At 39.2% G+C, this 25,614-nt stretch overlaps 1 protein-coding gene across 4 annotated transcripts in view; it reads right to left on the reverse strand.

Moving 5' to 3' along the window:
• The window catches only part of GUCY1A2 (guanylate cyclase 1 soluble subunit alpha 2), a 354,367-nt gene that overhangs the window by 80,267 nt on the left and 248,486 nt on the right, over positions 1 to 25,614 (reverse strand). For all 4 annotated transcript variants that reach the window (XM_051820049.3, XM_089333342.1, XM_089333343.1 and 1 more), the window contains exon 6: positions 15,155 to 15,298. In XM_051820049.3, the coding sequence (XP_051676009.1) occupies positions 15,155 to 15,298 (144 nt within the window). The remainder of the gene's footprint in view (positions 1 to 15,154; positions 15,299 to 25,614) is intronic.

Genomic DNA, 25,614 nt, shown 5'->3' on the forward strand with positions numbered 1-25,614 from the left:
TTTCCAAAAATGACAGAATAATACTAATTGTATTCTCATATGACTGATCTCTTTTTGATCAAAAATAACTATAATGAATGGAATATCTCTAAAATAGATTACTTGCTTCTATGCTCTTAAATAGGAAATCTAATAAAAATTTAAATTTCTTGAAGACTATAAACATGAAAAATCTAACTGAATAGATAATGGAATTCAAAATACAGTAAGAATCTGACAATATGAATTTTATTTAGTATCTAGGGAATGTAGTTATTTGGAGCACTGGTTAGCTTTTTTAAAATTCTTCATTTACAAAATGGAAATAATATTAATCATTCCCTCATAGGATTACTGTGAGAAATTATTACATGGAAGCACTAGAACAATGACTTCCTAGCACATCTTTAAGTGATTCAACAGGTATTATTTATTGTTTTTCTGAAGTATCAGCTTACATACAAACAGATGTCTTTGTCCTTTCTAATAAGAATATTTTAGTAAAATAAAACTCAGAAAACGTAGGGAGACAAGGAGAGGAAGGGAGGGATGAACAGAATATTGTTATATTCTTTGAACTGTTATCTATAAATCACATTGAATCTATAAAAAATGAATTAAAATTTTAAAAAAGAAAATATATATGACTTTGAACCTCCATTCTTGTAATAACAGATTATATAACTTGAATAGCCCTCTGCAGGTCAGCTAACAAGGCCATGCAGATTATTTCACCAAGTTATTAAGGGCAGATGAGCCAGAGGAGAGGTGAGCGCTGAATTTGGAGGTGCATTTCCTCTGTGGACATCTCTTTCCAAAGGGGGTACCTGGCAGATTGAGATACCAAACAATACTTCTGTCAGCCTTATAGAAGAAAGGGAACAAAAAATGGAATCAAAGTATTGCTAATCCTGAGAGGCTAAACCAAGTTATAAGGGGAATACCAAAAACACGGAGGAAATCAGAAGTACACTCATCCTCACAAACCCAGCTTTAAATCACCTGATCCCTTAATGCTATGGCCTCTTGTCTCTTGTCGGACACACATGAAATTTCTCTGCAGGAGGATATTCATACTAAGTCTTAGGTTCTAATATTTTATGTACAATCTCCATACTCAAAAAATAGTAAATGTGTATCAGGAAACAGGTGACATTATTACAAATAAACTGAATAGATCACAGAATAGATCAGAGAGCTCTGAGAATGGATTTAAGAATTTAAAGACATGTGAATGACATGTTTGAGGAAATAAATAAAAGTTTTCAAAATTTTATAAGAAATACACACAATCTGTTCTTCATATTAATTAAAAATCCTGCTAAATTCATCCACTTATTACTTAATGTTGATGATAGTAACTTTGAGTATTTTATATTTTTTATTACAAGATGGCAGAATAGGAAGGGAGCATACTTTTCTAGTCTAAGGAAAGATAGTTAAAAAAAAAGTGAAGAGAGTAAAATCTCAGGGAAGACTTAAGGAGAAAACTGCAGAGGAAACTCCATGCAAGTTAGAGGAGCGCTGTAGATCAACATGGACACAACACAGGACTCCAGCAGCCAAGAGTCTCAGCACTAGCTTTGGCAAGTGAGCTGAGACTAGACGATAGCAGTCCAAGCCACTGGTGATGAAGCTGCAGGAAGAGCCTGGCATGAGTCTGCTTGGAGCCCTGTGGGGGATAGTGTCCCTGCCAAACTAGAGGAAAAAAGGACCACATTTTTCTCTCCCAGACTACCCGGCACCAGCATCTTGTAACTAGCTGAGAGAGGGCAGGCATCATTTTGGACATATATAACAGCTGTGCCAGGTTGTGTCCAGCAACCAGCTGAGAGGAGAGGCCTGAGTATCCCTGGGAAAATGGACAGGTGGCTGGGTGTTCATGACTGTGGAAGCTTGGTGTGCTGGGGCTGCATGGGAGGGAGCAGAGTGCAGCTGCCTCTCTGTGCAGTCACTGTGGGCAGCTCCACATGCTTGGGACTCCCTGTTTGTTTGGTGAGGGCCACTGCTGTGGGATCTATGCTCACACTGAGAACAGCAGGGAGCCTTAGTGTGGTTCTTGTGGCAGCACAGAAGAATATTGCACCCACTGGGGCTAAGGCCAGGGCATTGGTCTCCTTGGAGGAAAGGAGGTGAGGGTGAGACTATGCCAACTGAAATGATCCAAACCTCCCCTCTGATAAAAAAGGAGATTTACCATGCCCAACTTCGACACTTTGTCACCCTGGATCACTGAACAGAGTTCCCTGGCTACACCTAGAATGGGTCTCTGGATATTCACTGAAAGAGTAGACACTCCACTAAGCTACAGAGACATGGTCCGAAGATAAAACCCATCACAGGGGAAAAAAAAAGTATCTCCACAAATGCCTAAATTTAAATATATAATTTCAAGAAACAAAAATAAGGAAGACAACATGATGCCCCCAAAGGAACACAACAACACTTCAATACTAGAAAGTGACTGGAATTCAAAAAATTGATCACAGGACTACTTAGAAGTAATCCCAAAAGAAACCCCACATGTTCAAGAAATCCATATATCACATGAATGAAAACTTTTCCCATGAAATTTAGATTTTAAAGAGAAATCAAAATGGAATATAGGAAATGAAGAATTCAATATATCAAACAAAAATTATGGTGGAAAGCATTAAGAACAGACTCAGGGAGGCAGAAGAGAGAATATTGGAATTAAAAGACAAATCTCTGGAAATTTTGCAGTCAGACCAAATTAAAAAAATTAGAGAACTTAAAAACAGTATTGGAGATTTATGGGATATTATCAAATGACATAACATTTAAGTATTGGGAGTTCCTGAAAATGTGGAAAGAAAGAATGGACTAGAAGCCTCTTTAATTAAATACAGAAAACTTCCGCAATGTGGAGTAGGAAAGCGATGCTCCAGAACAGGAAGCACATAAAGCTCTTAAAAGACTTGACCAGAAAAGATCTTCACTACGACACACTGTAGTCAAGCTGTTCACAGTAAAGCATAAAGAAAAGATTCTAAAATGTGCTCAAGAGAAATGCCAGATTACTTCCAGAGGTCTCCAATTAGACTTCCAGCTGTTTATCATCAAAAACCCTACAGGCTAGGAGAGAATGGTGAGATATGTTCTAAGTCTTATGAGAAAAAAACTATTAACCTAGAATACTATACCCTGCAAAACTAATTTATGCTTGAAGGTGAAATACCTTCTATAACAAACTGAAATTGAGACTTTGTTGCCACTTGTTCAGCTTCACCAAAGATGTTTAAGGATGTGCTACACACAGAAATGCAGAAAGAGAACCATCATTATGAAAGAATGTGAAGATAGAAAACCCCCCAGTAAAAGTACAAAGGAAATGCAAAATAAACAGTAGAGATATTTATGGGAAAATGGCAGGGCCAAGTTGTTACTTATCATAAGTCATCCTGAATGTAAATTGCTTTAACTTTCCAGTTAAAAGATACAGACTGGCTGAATGGATGAAAAAACAAGACCCCCCCATCTATTTGCTGCCTATAAGAAACACATCTCACCAACAAAGATACAATCAGACTGAAAATGACAGGAAGGAAAAAGATATTTCATGCTAACAGAAAGCAAAAAATAGCAGGTGTTGCCATTCAAATCAGACAACAAAGACTTTAATCAAAAAACTGCTGAAAGACAAAAAAGGGCACTATTTAATGATTAAGGGATCAATTTAACAGAAAGATATGACTAAATTTATATTCACCCAATTACAGGGAATCTGGCTATTTAAAAGAAATGCTAATGGATCTAAAGGAAGACAGAAACTCTAATACAATAGTGATGTGGAACTTCAATACTCCACTTTCAGCAATGGACAGATCAACCTGACAGAAAATCGCAAGGAAATGACAGTTAATTGACACTATAGACTAAATGGATCTAATGGATATCTATAGAACTTTTAATTTTACAGTTCTAGAATATACATTTTTCTCACCAGTGCATAGAACATTCTCTAGGATAGACCACATGCTAGGCCATAAAGCAAGTCTCAGCAAATTCAAAAAAATTGAAATTATTCCATGCAGCTTCTCTGAATACAATGGAATGAGCTGACAATCAACAACTCAAGAGCCTTAAGAACATATGCAAACACAAGGAAACTGAATGGCATGCTCCTGAATGAACAGTATGTCATAGAAGAAATCAAAGAGAAGTAAAAAGATTTCTGGAAATGAATGAAGATGACAGTATGTCAAAACTTATGGGATACAGCAAAAGCACTGATAAGAGGAAAGTTTATGGGCCAGCACTGTGGCACAGCAGGTTAAAGCCCCAGCCTGCAATGCCAGCATCCCATATGCACAATGATTCAAGTCCTGGCTACTCTGCTTCCAATCCAGCTCCCTTCCAATTCACCTGGGAAAGCAGTGGAGTGTGGCCCAAGTCCTTGGGCCCCTGAACCCAAGTCCTTGGGCCCCTGAACCCAAGTCCTTGGGCCCCTGAACCCAAGTGGGAGATCTGGAAAAAACTGCTGGCTCTCATCTTTGGATCGACTTTGCTCTACCTATTGCAGCCATCTGGGAAGTGAACCACTGGATAGAAGACATCTCTTTCTCTCTCTGGCTCTACCCCTCTCTATAACTATTTCAAATCAATAAATCTTTAGGCTAATCCTCCACCTGTGGCACCGGCACACCGGGTTCTAGTCCCGGTTGGGGCGCCGGATTCTGTCCCGGTTTCCCCTCTTCCAGGCCAGCTCTCTGCTGTGGCCCGGGAGTGCAGTGGAGGATGGCCCAAGTCCTTGGGCCCTGCACTTGCATGGGAGACCAGGAGAAGCACCTGGCTCCTGCCTTTGGATCAGCATGGTGTGCCGGCTGCAGCGGCCATTGGAGCGTGAACCAACGGAAAAGGAAGACCTTTCTCTCTTTCTCTCTCTCGCTCACTGTCCACTCTGCCTGTCAAAATTTTAAAAAATTAAAAAAGGAAAGTTTTTATCAATTAGTGCCACATCAAGAAATTGGAAAGGCATCAAACAAATGTGCTATCAATGCATCTCAAGGACTTAGAAAACAACAGCAAGCCAAACCCAAAATTAGTAGAAGAAAAGAATTAAAATTAGAGAAGAAATAAAATTGAAATAAAAGAAACCACAAAAGAGCAGGAAAACAAAGAGCTGATTTTTTTGAAAAAACAAAATTGACACACCACTGGTTCAATTAACAAAAAAAAGAAAGAAAGAAAGAAAGAAAGAAAGAAAGAAAGAAAGAAAGAAAGAAAGAAAGAAAGAAAGAAAGAAACATAGAGGGAGAAGACACAAGTAAATCAAATTAGAGATTAAAAGCAAATATCACAACAGATATCACAGAAATAAAAGGATCATTAGGAATTACTACAACGAGCTATATACCAATAAAACGGGAAGCCTAGAAGAAATGGATAAATTCCTTGGCACATACAACCTTTGTAAAAATTGTGCCATGAAGACATAGAAAACCAAAACAAACCAAGAACAAAGACGGAAGCTAAATCAGTAATAATGACTCTTCCAACAAAGAAAAGCCCACAACTGGATGGCTTCACTGCTGAATTCTATCAGACATTTAAAGAACTAACTGCAATTCTTCTCAATCTATTAAAAATGATTGAAATGGAGGGAATCTCCCCAAACTCCTTCTATGAAGCCAATATCACCTCAATTCCCCTAAGCCTGAAAAAGATACAACAGAGAAAGAAAACTACAGATAAATTTTCTTGATGAACCTAGATGCAAAAATCCTCAACGAAATATGAGTCATTCAATTACAACAACACATCAGAAAGATCATTTACCCAGACCAAGTGGGATTTATCCCTGCTTTGCAGGGATGGTTCATCGTCAAAGTGATACACTGCATTAACAAATTGAAGAACAAAAAACACATGATAATCTCAATGCATGCAGAAAAAAGCATTTAATAAAATGCAACATTCTTTCATGATGAAAACTTTAAGCATATTGAGTATAATAGGAACATTCCTCAACACAATCAAGGCAACTTATGACAAACCCATGGCCAGCATAATATTGAATGGGGAAAAGTTGGAGGCAGTCCCACTAAGATCCAGAAACAGACAAGGATGCCACCTGTCACCACAGTTATTAAATATTGTCCTGGAAGCTTTAGCTAGAGAAATTAGAAAAAAGAAATGAAAGGGATACAAATTGGAAAGGAAGAAGTCAAACTATCCCTATTTTAGATGGCATGATTCTATATATAGGGAATCTAAAAGACTCCAATAAGAGCCTATTGGAATACATAAAAGAGTTTGGTACAGTGGCAGGGTATAAAATCAACACACAAAAATCAACACACAAAAATCAACTGCCTATACATATACAGACAATGTCATAGCTGAGAAAGTAAGATCATTCCCATTTATAATAACTACAAAAAATCAAATACCTTGAAATAAATTTAACTAAGATTGTCATATCTCTATAAGAATTACAAAACATTAAAGAAAGAAATATAAGAAGATATAAAAGATGGAAAAATCTTCCATGTTCATGGATTCAAAGAATCAATATCATCAAAATGTCCATACTACCAAAAGCAATTTACTAAATCAATGAGATACCAATAAAAATACTAGGACATTCTTATCAGATATAGAAAAAACAATTCTGAAATTCAAATGGAAACACAGGAGACCCTTATAGCTAAAGCAATCTTGTACAACAAAAATAGAGCCAGAGGAATCACAATACCAGATTTCAACACATACTACAGGACAGTTATAATAAAAACAATGTGGTACTGTTACAAAAACAGACCAATGGAACAGAATAGAAATGCCAGAAATTGATCCAAACATCCACAACCAACTTATCTTTGACAAAGGAGCTAAAATCAATCCCTGGAGCAAGGACAGTCTCTTTAATAATTGGTGCTGGGAAAACTGGATCTCCACATGCAGAAGTCTGAAGCAAGATCAGTATCTTAAATCTTACACAAAAATCCACTCAAAATGGATCAAGGACTTAAATCTATGACTTGATGCCATCAAATTATTAGAGAACACTGGGGAAAACCATGTAAGACATTGGCATAGGCAAAGACTTCTTGGAGAAGACCCTAGAGGCACAGTTAATCAATGCCAAAATTGACAAATGGATTACATTAAATTGAGAAGCTCCTGTACCGAAAAAAAAAATTCAGCAAAATGATGAGGTAACCAACAGATGGGAGAAATTATTTGCAACCTATGCAATCAATAAAGGATTAATACTCAGAATATATAAATGATCAACAATCTCAACAGCAAAACAAACACCCCAGTTAAGAAATGAGCAAAGGACTTAAACAGGCATTTTTCAAAAGAGGAAATCCAAATGACCAACAGACAGATGAAAAAAATGCCACTAGCAGTCAGGGAAATGCAAATCAAAACCACAGTGAGGTTTCACCTCCCCCCATTAGAATGGCTTTCATAGAGAAATGAATAAACAACAAATGCTGGTGAGAAGGGGGCAGGGGGATGTACCTTAATCCACTGTTGGTGAGAATGTAAACTGATGATGCCACTAGGGAAGACAGTATGGAGGAGATACTTCAGAAATCTGAATATAGACCAGCCATCACACTCTGAGAATTTACCCAAGGGAAATGAAATCAGCACATGAAAGAGTTATCCACACCACCATCATTTTTTTTATTTATTTTTTTTACAGGCAGAGTGGACAGTGAGAGAGAAAAACAGAAAGGTCTTCCTTTTCCATTGGTTCACGCTCCAATGGCCGCTGCAGCCGGCACACCGCACTGATCCAAAGCCAGGAGCCAGGTGCTTCTCCTGGACTCCCATGGGGTGCAGGGCCCAAGGACTTGGGCTATCCTCCACTGCACTCCCAGGCCACAGCAGAGAGCTGGACTGGAAGAGGAGCAATCGGGACAGAATCTGGCGCCCCGACCAGGACTAGGACCCAGGGTGTCAGCGCCAGGCGGTGGAGGATTAGCCTAGTGAGCCGTGGCACCGGCCCATACCCCCATCTTTATTGCAGCTTAATTCATGGTAGCTAAAATATGGAATCAACCAAAATGAAGACTGAATATAGAAATTATGGTATATGTATACCAATGAATACTACACAGTGGTAAAATAAAATGAAAGCTTATCATTTGCAACAACATAGATACAACTGGAAAGCATCATACTTAGTGAAATAAGCTATTCCCCAAAGGACAAATACTGTATGTTCTCCCTGAATTGTGGTAACTAATAGAGCACCTAAAAAGGTAATCTATGGAAGTGAGATTGACACTTTGAGATGCAATTACTTTGAACAGCCCTTATCTCTATTGTTGAGGAACAGTTTTGTTTCTTCATACTATTTGTTGAACTCTTTACTTAGTATAGGGATAATCTTATGTATATAATGTTAATTGAAAATAGATCTTAGTAAAAAAAAAAAGAAAGGGAATATGAGAGGGAGGAAGAAGAGTGGGAATGTGGGTGGAAGGGCAGGTAAGAATTTCTATGTTCCTACATTTGTATTTATGAAAGGTATGAAGTTTGTATACTTTAAATAAAAGGTTTATGGCAAAATAAAACAGAAAAAAAACATGATTTTTTAAATGTAAATCACTGTATTAGTAAACAAATTGTTTTGCTGTCCATGGGTAAATCTAATCATTAGGTTAGCTGTGGAAACTAATAACAATGTCTCTACTTTTTCAGAAGACCTGTACAAATATCATGACATTCATGTTCATTCTATATAGTTTTCTATGTAGGATTAATGGATAATACAGGTAAGGATAATCAGGCAATAATGTGTCTATTTTTGGAACACACTCACACACCTACAAGCACACATACACACTTAAGAAACTGATCCAAAATAGCCACATTTTTTGATGAAAATCTCCAGCTCTACTAGACTTTTCTTTTTTTCTTAATGCATTTTATATTTTTTCCAAATGTTTTTGTCTATGGATAATGCTCTCATTCTTGGTCTCATTTTACCGTATTTTCTTGGTAGAGTTGACTGTCATTTGGAACTACCAAGCTACCACTTCAGACTTACCGATTCAGAATCTGTAGATGATGGTGTTCAATTCTGCCTTTTGTACAACCAGCTAAGTGAACTATTAATGAGTTGGAAAATAAGTATGAAGCAGGTACATGGATAGAGCTCTGATAATTCAAAGGGAGCCAGCTAAAGAAGATGATCTGTTACAACAGTATCTACTGGTAAACTTTCAATGAACATTTTACACATATTTTTCTTAAACACAGAAGTAAATGTGTAATATGTTTACTAAATATCTATATTAGAAAATATACTCAATCATAAATTTCACTAGTACCATTATATAGTATTCTATATTGTTGGTGTAAATTGCAACAAAACAGTGACTCTTTAAAACTGTCATTCTAAGAGCTTAAAAGTAAATTCAATTGTGCCTAATGGATAAAAAGTGAGGAAAACGGGGCATCAAATCTTAAAAGCAAGTTCATATAACACTTACGTAGTTTTTCCTGACCACTTATATTTTTTCCCTTAGATAGTTTGCACATTTCAGACTGAAAACCATGGACTAGAATTTTATAAATAAACAATTATGAAAGAATCATAATTAATCAAAGCAATTTTTCTAAATCTCAGCATAGTCTGTGTAATCTCATGAGATTAATTAAATTTTGCAATAATTGCAAAGAGAAAATTCTTCCAATATTAAAATAACAGCATCAGATTTTCTTTGAAAATAGCAACTATTTAAAAATTAATTGGAGAATAATTATTTCATAATCTCAAAATACCTTGTAAACTCATTAGAAGAAGTTTTAGCGAGGAGCTACAATTTAATATATTGTAATACATGTAAATTCTACATTAATATTCCTGTTTTTTGACTTGGCAGCCTGAAAAAATTCATAGCATTTCACTGATTTGCAATTGAGATTACTAAAAACATTAGTATTACAACATGATTACACATTGTTTTTAAACTCTATTCATAATCTCTCTATAATTGCCTCATTATATAAAACATACTGGTCTCCAACTAACTTGTGAAGGGAATTTGTATTTTTTGCCTATTAGATGATATTCAATGAAAATATTTTTTACAAGCTGAAGTCCAGAATTAAAACTTACTGATTTAGACATACTCAATCTTCTTCAAAAACCTTAAGTCATGAACATGCTATTTGTGTTTCTGTTATATCCTCAGTGGCATTCTCTAGTCATTCCTCAAATCAACTACATTTTCCCTATCAACACTTTTTTTTTTTTTTAAAGAATAAAACACATACTGTAACAAGTGTCTGGATAATTTGATCAAAGGTAGGTTAAATTATTAGCATAAGTTAGTCTCCTATAACTAAAATACTAATTTTAAGTGCTCAATTTTTTGTATAATTAGGGTCACAAGACTGAAGAAACCATAAAGTTATGCTATTTTCTAGTGAAATACAGTGCAAAGAACAGAGAATGTAAATATGATTTGACTTTCCAATTATCTATTGTTTAAAATATAAGAAAATAAACTCTACAGCAACACCCAAGCATTTCATAATGAATGATTCCCTCAATAAATTTAGAAATGTTCCCATGGCACCAAGCTGGAAGGCAATTCAAAATCAAATCAATATGCCAAAAATATCCTAAGCCATGCAAATACTATAAATTAGTAATGAAGCTAAAATTATTAAAGTGGTTGGTTATTCTGAATTCTCCTCCTGCATTCTTCTTAAATCTTTATGGGCATTCCCTCTTCTGATATAATCAGATTATCTGAATCATGAGGCAGATCTAATGATTTATCCCACAAATGAAGATACAGATGAGCACACTGTATAATACTATCACCTGGTCTTGATCTCTCGTAATTTAAGTTTACGGTGACAATGCTGAGATCAATATGAACATTGTATCTCCTGTAAAAGAAAATTCAATACAGAGAAACAATCCCAAATGATAAGACGGCTAGTAGCCTTGAAATTTTATGAATAAATATGAGTTCAGTTTGGACTGCATAGATTTTCAGTTTTCAGCAGATCTGAGACAGTATCCCTTTTGTTCATTTCCCTGGCAGGGGTAAAAATGCTATTCATCTAATGGAATAACTCAATAATTATGTCCTGAGAGAACTAAATTATGTATTTTTTTTCTTTTTTAATGCTCCTTACTGTCCTATTCTCACCACTGGTAGCAGATAAAAAACTCTTTCCACTGTCTTAAATTGTCAAACAGAAACACATGTGCACATTAAAGAACAATAATAAAAAGAACAATTTTGTGCTATGTTTATTTTCCCTATTATTTCTCTTGGAAGAAAGCACTATCTTGAATTTTGTGTTGATCATTCCCTTTCTTTTTTTGTACTTTATCCATCAATGTAGGTATTCCTAAATGACATTTTAAAAAAATTGACAGTTTTTGAACTCTAAAAATAATAATTCTATACAATTCTCTCAAGAGTCGCTTCTTTTGGCCAAAATGTTTTTTACATTTATCCATGTTGATGTCAATGGCTGATGTCATGCCTTTTCTCAAATGTTTGGTAGACCAACATATAAATATATCATGGTTTATCCATTCTATTGTTGGTGGATATTTGATGTACAGTTTGATACTTTCAGAAAAGTTCCAGTACTGCTGTGAATAATTTTATGTAAGTCTTCCTGGGGCAAACATGTAGGACAGATATTGCTGGGTTGTTAGGATATGCATATGTTATACTTTACCAGTGTCAAGTTAACTTGTACACAGATTTCTACCAGCTGAAAGTGAGTCTTGCCACTATGCAAAATGCTCACCAACAGTGGCATTGTCAGGCTTTAAAAATTGTATCGAACTGGTAGGAAGTCTATATCACAGTGTCATTAATTTATATTTATCTGATTACTAATAGGGCTAGCCAAAGGTAATTTCATTGGTTATATATGCTGCAAAAATATTCTTCTACTTTGTAGTTATTTTTTTTAAGATTTAATGTATTTACTTTGATAGGCAGAGTTATAGACAGAGAAAGGGAGAGAAAGAGAGAAAGGCCTTCCATCCGCTGGTTCACTCCCCAAGTGGCTAAAACGTCAGTAGCTTCCTCCAGGTCTCCCATACAGGTGCAGAGGCTCAAGCACGTGAACCATCTTCAACTGCTCTCCCAGGCCACTAACAGAGAGCAGGACCAGAAGAGGAGCAGCCAGGACTTGATCCAATGCCCACATGGGATCTGGCGCTGCAGGTGGAGGCTAAACCCACTATGCCTTAGTATCTGCCCGTGGTTTTTGTTGTTGTTGTTGTTGTTTTTTTTTCTCTCTCTCTTTGATAAATAGGAAGGGTGTAACTTTAGCATAATAAATTTTGTACTTATTTCCTTATAATTGGATTTTTTTAATCTAACTAGCTCACATACACACACAAACAAATCTTCCCTACTTTAATTCAAAATTTCCTAATTATAAATCTAATTTCATGATTTGCCTTTTCACACTAAACCACTTGGAATTGACTTGTGTTGAGATTCATAGAGAATCAATTTCAATTTATTTTCCACAAGAACAGCTGATTTCTTCCCAACCCAGGTATTTAATAGTTCATCCACTCCCCAATGATCAATGACAGTTTGTGCTTTATCAAGTATTTTACTCTCATGCGCTGAAGTCGCATTAAGATTATTTTGTTTTAGATTCCTATGGATTATCTTTTGTGGAATTCTTTAGAATTACTGAGTCTGATAATTGATTGATGCTTTTCAACAGTTCTGGAGGAAAAATTCTCTTTTTTCTATCTCTTATCTTCATTTCGAAGCCCAAACTGAGTTTATTTCACCTCTTCCCACTCCTCTCCATGTGTACTATGTGTTTTACCCTATCTTACCTGAATGTTCCTCTGGATCTGATTGTGGCTGACATCTTCACTTCTAGCTTTCAGTGTAGTAATTCGTGTTTCATTTGTTTCTACTCTACTTTTAAATGTATCCACTGAGTTGCCTTTTATTTTGTTATTTGTTAGAAATTGTCTGGTTTGTTTTCAGACCTACTTCTAACATTTTCCAGCTTCTCTTTAATTACATGAAACATTGTCACTTTATCCTTTGACATTTTTGCTGACAACACTCCAGATCTGTTTTTCTCGTCTGAGGTTTCTACTGATTATTAACAATAGTATTTTGTTTTCCTTCATGTGTGTGAGCAAATTTTGGTGTGATTTTAGTGTTAGCCACTCATTTTTCACAACATTTTATCTGTGGAATTCTTTTTTTTTTTTAAGATTTATTTCAAAGGCAGAGTTACTAAGAGAGGGAGAGTGGGAAAGACAAGAAGGGGAGAGAGACAGGGAAGGGATGGAAGGGAGGGAGGGAGAGACAAAGAGAAAGAGAGAGAGAAAGACTGACTTCCATCTGCTGTTTCATTCCCAAATGGCTACAATGGCCAGGGTTGGACCAAGCCAAAGCCAGGATCCAGGCGCTTCTTCCAGGTCTCCCATGTGGGTGCAGGAGCCTAAGCACTTGGGCCATCCACTGCTACCCAGGCCATTAGCAGGGAGCTGGACCAGATTTAGAACAGCCGTGACCCAACCAATACTCATATGGGACAGAAGTTTAACCTGCTACACCACAACTACGGCCCCTTTGTGGGAATTCTTTGAGGATAGGTTTGAATTTGCCATCCTCTAGGCAAGAATAGTATTCCTTAGTTTCTTCTGTTCATTGCTAATGACAGAGCACTTAAGTGAAATTCACTTTTTCTTTTCAGCCTATACACATAGTATAATTGGCATATTTCTTCCTTTCCTATGAGTTCAATGATTTGATTAATAGTTTTTTGGGAAATATTTTAAATATTTAATACAATATTTTAATGGTTTTAATCAGAAGGTTCAGGTTATCTAATTTTACATAATTCCAGAACTAGAAATGCATTCACAATATGAGCCTTTTATTTCCTGTATATTTTCAATCCATAGTTGTGGATCTATTATAAAAGGGCTATGCTAAACTCAAGTACACTTCTCCAGATATAAAATTTCTGGTTCACTGGGATTCACAGTAAGCACACATCTGCAATCCATCACTGGGATCTCGTAGAAATACAGCTAGATGGTCCCATTCATTCCTAGATAGCTATCTGTACCAAAGAGGATACAACACACCAGGAGCTAGATTTTCTACTGTTGATAAATTTTCCTCAGTTAGTGAGCTCCATTTTCTTTTCTTTTTCTTTTTTTTTTTTTTTTTTTTTTGACAGGCAGAGTGGATAGTGAGAGAGAAAGACAGAGAGAAAGGTCTTGCTTTTGCCGTTGGTTCACCCTCCAATGGCCGCCGCGGCTGGCGCGCTGCAGCCAGTGCACCGCACTGATCTGATGGCAGGAGCCAGGTGCTTCTCCTGGTCTCCCATGGGGTGCAGGGCCCAAGCACTTGGGCCATCCTCCACTGCACTCCCTGGCCACAGCAGAGAACTGGCCTGGAAGAGGGGCAACCGGGACAGAATCTGGCGCCCCGACCGGGACTAGAACCTGGTGTGCCGGCGCTGCAAGGCGGAGGATTAGCCTAGTGAGTCGCAGCGCCAGTGAGCTCCATTTTCAAGCTATGCTACACCAAAAACTACAGAAGTCACTCTGAGAGCTGAAGCCTCATAAGGAACACCTGTACACCACCTGTATGCCTACTACTTGCAGCAAGTTGTCCAGGGCCTTCATATTATGGATTCTTTTTTACTTCTTGCATTATCTCTCAGACTCTGCCTGTCATCCTCATCCTTGCTTGGATTTGGTGACTAATCACTGCCAGTAGTTCTTCCTTGGTATAGCCCTTTAGTTATTTTTTTCTTTTCATGGTAATTTTCCTTCCACATGCATTTTTTTAAATTTTATTTAAGGTAAATAAATTTCATGTATTTCATATATACAGATTTAGGAACATAGTGATACTTCTCATCTTACCCTCCTGCTTGCCCACGCTCCCACTCTTCCTCCACTTTCCTCTCTTACTCATTCTCTTAATTTTTACAATGATCTACTTTCAGTTCCTATTCTGGACCATATGCTTTGTCTTCTTTTCCTAGATTTATGAATTACCTCAAATCATTTTTTGTCTCCTTCCTTAAACTCTCACCTTGACTAGATCTATAAATTACAGTCAGTAGAATTCAAAGGGAAATTTCTTGCTCCCTCGAGTAAAAGGTGCATTTCCTATTCCAACAATATTTTTCAGAGGGTTACCTGAATTGGTCTCCCGTCAGGTGTCAGCACCTCTTCTGAAAGCTCCATCATTTTCAAGGCCATCAGAGCAATGGGTTTGGCATGGCAGAGGCTTTTCCTGTGAAGTCCTGCTGCAACACAGTAGGCGTCGCCTATTGTTTCCACCTGCAGTGTCATACAAATCAAATGCAAACATATGATAATGAGTCAGAAGAGAAATAATTAGTCATCTGCAATCACAAACATGCTGAAAAACATGTCAGGAAAACATCAATAAATTAAGCAATTAAACAACTGAGTATAATCACAGTAGAGTTAGCAAACAGCCACAATCAAATACTGACATCTCACTCCAGGGCTGTTCATTATCACCATGGATGATCATTGAAATTAGTGAAATCAGAATAGAAAACAATTATCTCCCACAAAATAGTACTTTGCCTAGGTAACTTCCAGACAATGACCTTGTCCATAGCCAGACTTGTAACTCCTTCAAACTTTGAAGAACCCTTCCTTAGAAAGCATTTTCTTTTCTAATTTTTCTATTTTCCCAGTTGTTCCACATTTTCAGAGAAATTCGTAGTTTGCTTTCAGGCCTGTTCTTACATATTTGCAAATCATTATAGTAAATAAAGATTTCTTGAATTCATACTCTATACCATTAATTGTGTCAACGACTTTACATACATTATCTCATTTTTTGTCTTTACAAATATCCTAATGGAATTTACATTTGAGAGCTGAGAAATTGGGGTCCAAACACATGTAAAATTAGTTACCAGACACAGTAAGGATCATTCCAGACCCTGTTCTAATTCCATTGTCACCATTTTTTCAAATAGGTCATTGCTGTTGTTAAATATACTTTTTATACTTTCTCCAGGTTATGAGATCCAGATTGAGTTCCCAGCTCCCAGCTTCAGCCTGTGCCATCTCCAGCCAATGTGGGAGCTTATTTGTATGCTCTCTTGATCTTTCTCTTACTTTCTGTACCTCTCAAGTTAATATGTATTTAAAGGTTATACCCAACTTTCTTTCTTTCTTTCTTTCTTTCTTTCTTTCTTTCTTTCTTTCTTTCTTTCTTTCTTTCTTTCTTTCTTTCTTTCTTTCTTTCTTTTTCTTTCTTTTTTTTTTTTTTTTACAGGCAGAGTGGACAGTGAGAGACAGAGAGAGACAGAAAGGTCTTCCTTTGCCATTGGTTCACCCTCCAATGGCCGCCGCGGCTGGCACACCGCACTGATGCCAAGCCAGGAGCCAGGTGCCTCTCCTGGTCTCCCATGGGGTGCAGGGCCCAAGTACTTGGGCCATCCTCCACTGCACTCCCTGGCCACAGCAGAGAGCTGGCCTGGAAGAGGGGCAACCAGGATAGAATCCGGCGCCCTGACCAGGACTAGAACCCGGTGTGCCGGCGCCGCAAGGCGGAGGATTAGCCTAGTGAGCTGCGGTGCCGGCCCCAACTTACTTTCAGAAGAAAGTTTTTTAGTTATCCTCTATAGATATGGTGGTAAAATCAACAGCTCTAAAATCAATTCAGAATGGGGCCGGCACTGTGGCATAGCAGTTAAAGCTTCCACCTGTAGTGCCAGCATCCCATTTAGGCACCAGTTTATGTGCCAGCTGCTCCACTTCTGATCCAGCTCCCTGCTAGTGGCCTGGGAAAGCTTTGGAAGATGGATCAAGTGCCTGGGCCCCTACACCTGCACTGGAGACCCAGAAGCAGCTCCTGGCTCTGGGCTCCTGGCTCTGGATTAGCCCAGCTCTGGGTACTGTGGCCATCTGGGGAGTGAACCAGTGAATGGAAGATCTACCTCTCTCTCTATCTGCTTCTGCCTCTCTAACTCTGCCTTTCGAATAAATAAATAAATCTTTAAAAATTAAATTGATTAGACCACAGTGAAGTAAGATTTCATAAAATGCCTAATTTCAGTGTAACCTCTTTAGTGAAACCTTGCATATCCTTCATCAGTGCTCAGTAAAAGAACTAATGTAGGGACAGTGTTCTGACGCAGCATGTTTTGTTGTGATTTAGAACACAGGCATCCTATAGGAGCGCCAGAAGCTAGAATCAGAGCTGGGACTTGAGCCCAGGCACTCCAACAATATGGGATGTGGATGTATTAGTGATGTCTTAACCACTGCACCAAATGGCTACCCTCTAGTTAGGATTTAATATTAGTAATGAAATGTCACTCTAACACTGTAGTTTTAGAAGAACAAACTACTTTACATTATTTGAGCACTATTTTAGGGAATATGAAAACATTCACAAAGCTCATAGGATTAAGGCTGTCAAACTTATCACTTGATTATCAGGAAGTAGGTATAACATCCTTAGACCTTTCCTGACATTCAATATTTTTACTTCAAGACCTGCTTTCTGATGTCAGAAAACAGTAATAAAATTATATTGTAGGAATAGAAAGACAATAAAATGTGTATTGACAAAGGTTTTATTGCAAAAACTAAAATATACTTCCTCAAAAGAATGCTTGATGAGGAAGATACTTAGGAAATTATAAATGGGAACATTGACTATTTTCCCCTAATAACACAATGTCCTTTGTTAATTCTCACATCATCTCATAAGTTAGTATTTCTATACAGTTTTAAAAGCTAGAATGTCATTAACTGTGTACTTTGACATCTGATTTTCAGATATCAGAACTTACAGGCAGTAAATTACTTTCACAAATTAAATTGTTCTGCACTTCCATGACTGCTCCTTGGGATATCATCAGCATCATCATTAGAATTATCATTCTGCCCATCATCTCCATCCTTTCACCAAAGATTTATTGAGTCCCACTAAATGTATTTGTAGAATGTGTACCACAGAATAAAGCAAGCTTAATTATATACATGTCTCATTTTCCTTTTAGGGAAAGTGACGTAGTAACATAGGGAAGATAGATCCAATGTTACCAATTGCTATTACATACATTAATGAAATACAAAATAACATGTGCATGAGGTAAATATTAAAAATACACAATAAAATCCAAATGTATTTATGCAAACTTCTGTAGGATTTTGTTTCCAAATATTTGAAGTCACATTACTATCAAAAATAGGACTAAGAAGCTAGGAAAAACAGACACGAAAAACAACACATATTAGGATGTGGATTTCTCACAATTGTTCATAAACACCCTACATATATGGAAAAAAAAAACATGTTTTCACAGATGAGGCTAGTTCATACTGCTGTAACAATATCTGCAAATCTTAATGCCTTAAAACACAGGCTATTTCTCATGTATTGTACATATTCATGCAGGTTAAAAACTGGGCAAGAGGGGACAACTTCCATTCCATGTGCCATTCCTCTAGGAATGAGGGTAACAGAACCTGTGCATCTGGAGATGGCTGCCAAAGCAGAAGAAAAAGGTTGTGACAAATTGCACAGAAGCTCTTAAAGCTTGCTCCCAGATGTGACATAGATATCATCTTCTCATGATTCACTCACCAAAGCAAATCACATGGGCATGCTAACATAAAGGGAATGGATAAAAATATAATCTGTCTTGTGCCTAGAGGAAAAGAGTCAAAAATATTTAGTAAATAGCATTACTGAGGACATGAATGAAAACAGTGGTCACTTAGAAATTTTTGAATACCCAGATGTCTGTAAAGTATAAATAATACATCTATGTGGTGTTTTTCTTAGAAATATTCAAATACTCAGGTGTCTGTGTGATATTTTTATTTCCTTCTAGATATATTCAGCACCTTAACCTTAAAATCTTGGCAGAAAGATTTGGCATTACATCTTAGTAGCAGCTTTCCATGAAAATTCCATCTTTTCCCTCTCCTCCCTCACCTAAGGTAGATCCATACAAATTTAGCAAACATCAAATATATGTGGAAAGTCAGTAGCTTCCCTTCAAAATAACGAGCTGATTCTGCTTCATGAGAAAGGGAGAAAGTGAATGCATGTATGTAAATGTATGTAAAAGTGAATGAATGTATGTAAATTCCAGTTGCTCTTCAGGCTATTTTCTTGAGCTAAATCAAAGTGAAAAAAATGCTCACTGTAAACTGACTGCAAGGAAATTACTGCACAAAGTTGACTTTGCTCTGAATTCTTTTATAACTACCTCAGTGTTTTATATAGTTTTAAATACAATGGGCATTCTCTGAGATAGTGCATATCATTTATTTTCAGCATTTCCAACTTGTTCTTGAATGGAATCGGATAAGAATAAAGATGGCTAAACTAAGCATTGAGATGGGGAAATAATGCTATGCAAATATGTGGAAAACCTTAGATCCTTTTTCTGAACATAGGAGCCTTCACTACTAAAAATATTTTTTAAACTGCTGCCCTACATATTACTGTAGCTGCCTTTATCAAACTTTAAAGAATTCACCTAGCTCAGTGTATCTTTTTTCCATAATTTATAATTAAAATCCTCATATTACTCCAAAAATAAAGATGACATAAACTTCTTAGAGCTATGCATTCACTTAATTTTACATACTTTAGTTTTGATCATTTAAAAGAATTCTTTAAATCTCCTAATAGAATCTAGATCTTATTATATTCTTCTCCTCTAGGCTAATGATAAAGAACTATTGGGGAGGTTTCATATATATTTGGGCAGGGGAAAGGAGAAGGGGAGTAGCATTGAGGACAGAATTAGCCAAAAAGAATATTGTGTGCAACTGGGCACTATTCACATCCCATGGGCTTCATGACCACTAAGACTCCTTCAATTCCCCAATCCTAGGCTTCTATTCCTTTGGGTTTTTTTTTTTGTTGTTGTTGTTTGTTTGTTTGTTTTTTGTTTTTTGTTTTTTTTTTTAGCTGTAAAAGCAGAGTCAGAGAGGTTTGGAAAGTATGCATTAATAGACAACCTTCCTCTCCTTTTTGGGACATAATCAAGAGGAGAAGCAAAAGTCTGCTTTTACAGTTGTTTGGTGTTCTGTTTTTGATTCTATTATCTTAAAACAGAGACAGAGGATGTGGAGAGGGGAGGGCAGGGGAGGGGAGGGAAGAAGGGATGTTGGAGTTTGATGTAGACAGCCAAAGATGAGAAAGGTCTTTCCCATCCTAGCATCTCACAGGGCACCTGGCTATCCAGTCATATTCAAGTGGGTAAAATGGAGTAAAAAATGTGGCAAGTTCTTTAGGGGCTCACTGGCTGAGACTATGAACGTTTGAGTCATGCTTATCCTTGCTCAGAGAACTGGGCCACACGTTGTAGCCCACTCACTCCTCTGAAATTTGGTATGATTACTGGGTAACAGGGAGGACGAAGTGGGGGTGTTTCCAATGGCTGCCAGGAGTTGTGGGGGTCCTTGTTGACTATAAACTGGACAATGAAGTTGATAGTGATTGGGACAAGGTTATCCAAAAGGCTGGTAATGAGAAGTGGAGTATGAAACAGTTCTTCATCAATACTTACAAGTAGTAGCAGAGAAGGAAAAACTACAGGCTTGGGTAGAACAAGAGGTCCTCTACATTTTGCCCTCCAGCTCAACACAGGCTAGGCATTTTCTACTATTTATGTCCCTGTTTTTAGAGATATTGGTTGAAATGGCTTCCTAGCCAAAGATGAAAATCTAGGTCATGGTGGCCAAGCAAAAGCCTTAGGGACATAAGCAGCTTGCCACAATAGCAGGAACTCACCCTTTCATTGAGATTACAGATCCTGAGGATACACACATCCTCTGTGAAGATTACTCATAAATACCTACATCAAAAAGAGGAGAGAAGTCCTTGACACAAGGATTCAAGCAAAGCAGATGAAGGCAATGCAACCTTCAGCATGATTTCCTTGGCTTAGGAAATGTTACGTCAACGTGCACAAAGGCCACATTCTTAATGATGAAAGCCCTGAAAATCTAGAGGAACTAAAGTGCAAAGGGGCCAGCACATGGACACTACTACTGGCAAGTATAATCAAACAATAGATGGAGGATGATCTGGTGCAGGTAGGAGTTAACGCTACACTGGAACCCAACTGGCGTGAGTATCACCATGGGCTGCCCTGTTGAAAGTAATCTGTCTTTTCCTTCACAGAGCAGGAAGCACAGCAAGAGTTGCAGCAGAGGTCCCTTAATAACAATAATATTTTGAGATTTTAGGTGGTTACAGTCTGAGGAACAGGCGAGAAAGCTACTGCTGATGCTCCTGCAGATGAATGAACAGAGCACGGGGTCCCTGCCACGAAATTGGAACGGAAAAAATGCTACTTGTTCAGAGGTCCACATCTCAGACTCTTTATCATTTTGTTTTTGAAAGGCTTGTTCAAAAGGAGAATTTGAACTGTAAGCTTATCAAGGGATATCTGGAGTCTTTTACCCCTTAACTACTATACATTCAGCTATAATTATTGTTGTCCCTAAGCATGATATTTGGTGTGGGTGATTCCAAAAGATCACATCCAAGAATCAAGGTATTTTTTGGTTAAATCTTGTGCCCAAATCTCAGTGCCGAGGTATCCATCAAACTTGAGTTCCAGGTGGAGGGAGGCTCTGCCAGCCTGGCCCTTTAGTGTCCCTAAATCAGTCTCTAGAATGGGGCCAAGGCCTTGCCTCCTGCATCATTGCTACCACTTTATTTTCGTTCACTACCTCCTTTTCCCTCCTCATGGGCACGACTTCACTAGCCTCTCCCTCCACGTCTTCATTCTCCAACATTCCCATCCTTCCACCTACTTTTCATGCACTACCTCCCCTGCTTCCCTCTCCTCCTGCACTGCCTTTGAGACTCCTCAGTTATCACTCCAGCTATTGCTGGAAGCCCAGACTTAACTATTGCCCTGTACGATAGTCTGCCAATATTTATAGGGGAGATTCTCCAGTACCAGTGGCCTCAGTAGAAAATTGAGGCATTACAGGTGATGAATCACTAGCAGAGCTGGCTAGCAGGAAACTGCCACATCCCTGCAACCCAAACTTAAGCTTCCCCCTGGTCCCTTTTTCCTGAGACCACAGAGAGCAATAACAAAACTGAACAAGTAGAGGAGGCTCCCAAGAACAAGGAGGAACAAGAAGCAGCCTCTACTCTGGCAACTAGGAATATGTAAATTTATTTAATCAGATAGTAAATTGGGAATTTGCCCCAAAATTTCTATTCTATTCCCCCACTCTTCATAACATGGAATTACCATAAAGAAAAAATTATTAAATTGTTCTTTTCAATGTTTGAAAAAACTGATAGTCGTTCACAGTATTTTCCTTCATGTCAGGGTCTTATTTCATAAAGCTAAAGGTTAACAGTGTAGAAATAATTGTGATATAGCAAAGAGGATAATATTGCAGAAGCCAGAGCCATGTAGTGATCATCCATGTGAAGTCATGGGCACTATCTACTGAACTAAGCTGTGATATGCAGTTATAAAAGCAACCCCATATAGCCCCTTTGTATGGGTACTGCCACCTGTCAGACAAGGAACTAAATGTCCTCAATGCAGCATTGTAACTAGCCTAGATTGTCACTTCAGAGAGAGGAACTGTACAGACACCCAATCTTTGCATGGTCTTGGGAAATCAATCGTTATCTTGTCCTGAAGCCCACTGTCCTTTTGACATGTGGGTATTTTCCATAGTGCATCTTTAAATTCACAGCCTGGTCACTCTCAGAGAGCATGTTGCATGAGATGGGTTAAAAGTAGGTTTATTTGCTCTTTCTAAAAACCCTGAAATCCTCATGGATGCACACATTACTTTTAATGGAGAAGTCTCAAAAGGAGAAGAGAAAGCTTCCCTTCACTGAGTACTTAACACTTTCAGGGTACAGCCCAAACAAAAGCGCAGTGAGGCATGGTTGATCTCAGGACTTGGCCCTTATTTTTCCATGCTTTCTTTCCCTATTTCTGTGGAGGGAAGGATCTGTAAATTTCCAACACTCAGATATGATGGAAACATGTCTATCACTGTCACTATATATATCATATTTTGCTTGCTTGTGTGTGTTTATATTCTTTCCTTCCCATACTGGATATTTATTTAGCTTTGTATCCTTGGATGTTTGCAAAGAATCAGAAACTCTACAGTTTTACTAAACATTTTAAATTGCATTCACTTTCTATATTTAAACATCAGTATTTCTCCTTAAGCAAGTTTTTCAAATACAAAAATCAAGGCCAACTACAGAAGAATCATCCAGAACATATTTGTTAAAAATTAGATCCCCAGCCTCCACCTGGGGTATAAGGCCCAGCTATCTGTATCTTTACAAGCTCCCAGGAGTCTTTTTATGATTCCGGTGTCTAAAGACTGCTGGCATATGACTAAAATAGTAGAGTTCCCCCTCCCCAGTGGTGATCTTTTTAAAGAATCAGTGGACTTTCAGAAAGGTAAAAGGTAGCTGTCGCTCCCCCTCTTCGTGCAGGAGCGACACAGGACCCTGCGCTGTTCTTTTGTCTGCTTGGCCCTCCCGGGTTTGCTGCTGGTTCTTCCCGGGTTGGCTACCGACCCTTCCACCTCCGTGGAAGGGCGGTTCCCCCTAGCCACTTTCCCCACTTCCGCGGGGGAGTGGCACACCGCCGGCCGGCTCTCTCGGGGGCTGCACAGGTGTTCCCTCAGATGTTCCTCTTAGATGTTCCTGGTGCATGTTGTCTCTCTCCTCCTTTATAGTCCTCTTCCGCCAATCCCAACTCTGCTACCCATACGCCGAGTACGCTGCTTTCCTCCAATCAGGAGCAGGTCCTGCTGTTTATTGGTTGAACTGGAGGCAGCTGTGTAGAAGCTGTTTTCTCCTCTCCCAGCGCCATAGTGTGGGAGAGCAGATGCACAGAATAAGTCTTAATTCCAGTAACTTAGTCTAGTCCGAGTTGCTCCCCACAGATCCCCCTTTCTTTTTATTTTTGGCGTTGATATGCGCCTGTCTTCGGTGCCCCGCGGCACACACTCTGCTCTGCTTGCTAGAGTCGCCCACAGGTGCTTACAAGCCCTATCAATCAGGCAAACCAAATCCGGGTCCTCTCTTCGCCATGTTGTGAGGAGGTTTTTAGGCGCTGATGCGTGCCTGTGTTCGGTGCCCTGCAGCGCATGCTCTGCTCTGCTAGAACTGCCTGCAGGTGCTTACAAGCCCTACCAATCAGGCAAACCGAATCCAAGCCTTCTCATTGCCGTATTGTGGGGAGACTTATTGATGTTAATTCGTGCCTGTCTTTGGTGACCTGCGGCGCATAAGCTGCTAGCTGCCAGCAGGTGCTTATCGTCTTACTAATCAGGCAGACCGAATCCAAGCTCTCTCATTGCCGTGTTGTGGGGAGGCCTTATTTTTCTGTTTCTCTATCTCCGGGCATTCCTATTTCTCCTATTTTACTTCTATCTACCAGCATTCTTATTTCTCTCATTTTACTTCTAAACTTCTGTTTCTCTTATCCCTGCGGCATCCCGGCACCCGCCCCGAGGCTGCTTCTCCGCACCTCGCCCCGCGGCGGCTTCTCTGCTCTGTGCAGCTTCAGCCTGCGCTTCTCTCATCTGCGCGGCTTCCCGGCGCCCGCCCCGCGGCGGGTTCCCGGCTCTGCGCGCACGCTCCGCGGTCTCCGTGCCCCTTCGCGCCCGCACCACGGCCTCCGCGCCCCTTCGCGCCCGCACCACGGCCTCCGCGCCAGCCCCACGTTCCCTATCTATTTGCGCCCTGTGCTCTCTCTGCACGCGGCGGCCTCCGCGAGTCACACAGCATAGCTTATGTTTCCGCCACCGGCATTAAGTCCAAGTTTCCCGGGCTAACCTGGCGAATTCCAACCTGGCGGCCCACGTCTCTGCCTCTGGTTCCAGATTTTCGCCTTTTGCTCCCCGGGCTGACTTGAAGAATTCCAAGCTGGCTTACGTCTCCGCCTTGGCCTGCCCCCGCGGCTTCAATTTCCCTAACATTTTTCTCTACCCGGTATGTTTCCTAACTTTTCTTCCAACAATATTCCCCTCTCATTTCTCCTGGCCTCTCCCCATAGTCCGCATCCGAGTCCAAGCCTCCTCCAGGTTTCACTTTCGCTTTCAATCTCCTAGCTTCCCCGCCATAGTCCGCATCCGAGTCTATGAAAGCTTTCACTTTCGCTTTCAATCCTAACTTCTTTCCCACAGTCCATATCCGAGTCTATGCCTAGGCTTTCGATAGCTTCTCCTGGCACATTTTCCGTCCGGCTTTCCCTAGGCTCTTTGCTAGTCTCTCTCTCCGGTATTTTCCCACTTCTTCCCGTTTCTTCCCTCCTAGGTTTTCTATCCGAGTCACGGCACCATTATGTCACTCCCCCTCTTCATGGAGGAACGACACTAAACCCTGCCTAGGCTTCATATCCGAGTCACGGCACCATTATGTCGCTCCCCCTCTTCATGGAGGAACGACACTAGACCCTGCCTAGGCTTCCTATCCGAGTCACGGCACCATTATGTCACTCCCCCTCTTCGTGGAGGAGCGACACAGGACCCTGCGCTGTTCTTTTGTCTGCTCGGCCCTCCCCGGGATTGCTGCTGGTTTTTCCCGGGTTGGCTACCGACCCTTCCACCTCTGTGGAAGGGCGGTT

Source organism: Oryctolagus cuniculus, chromosome 1, assembly GCF_051225735.1.
Source record: "Oryctolagus cuniculus isolate XC-2025 breed Fujian yellow rabbit chromosome 1, ASM5122573v1, whole genome shotgun sequence".
NCBI lineage: Eukaryota > Metazoa > Chordata > Mammalia > Lagomorpha > Leporidae > Oryctolagus > Oryctolagus cuniculus.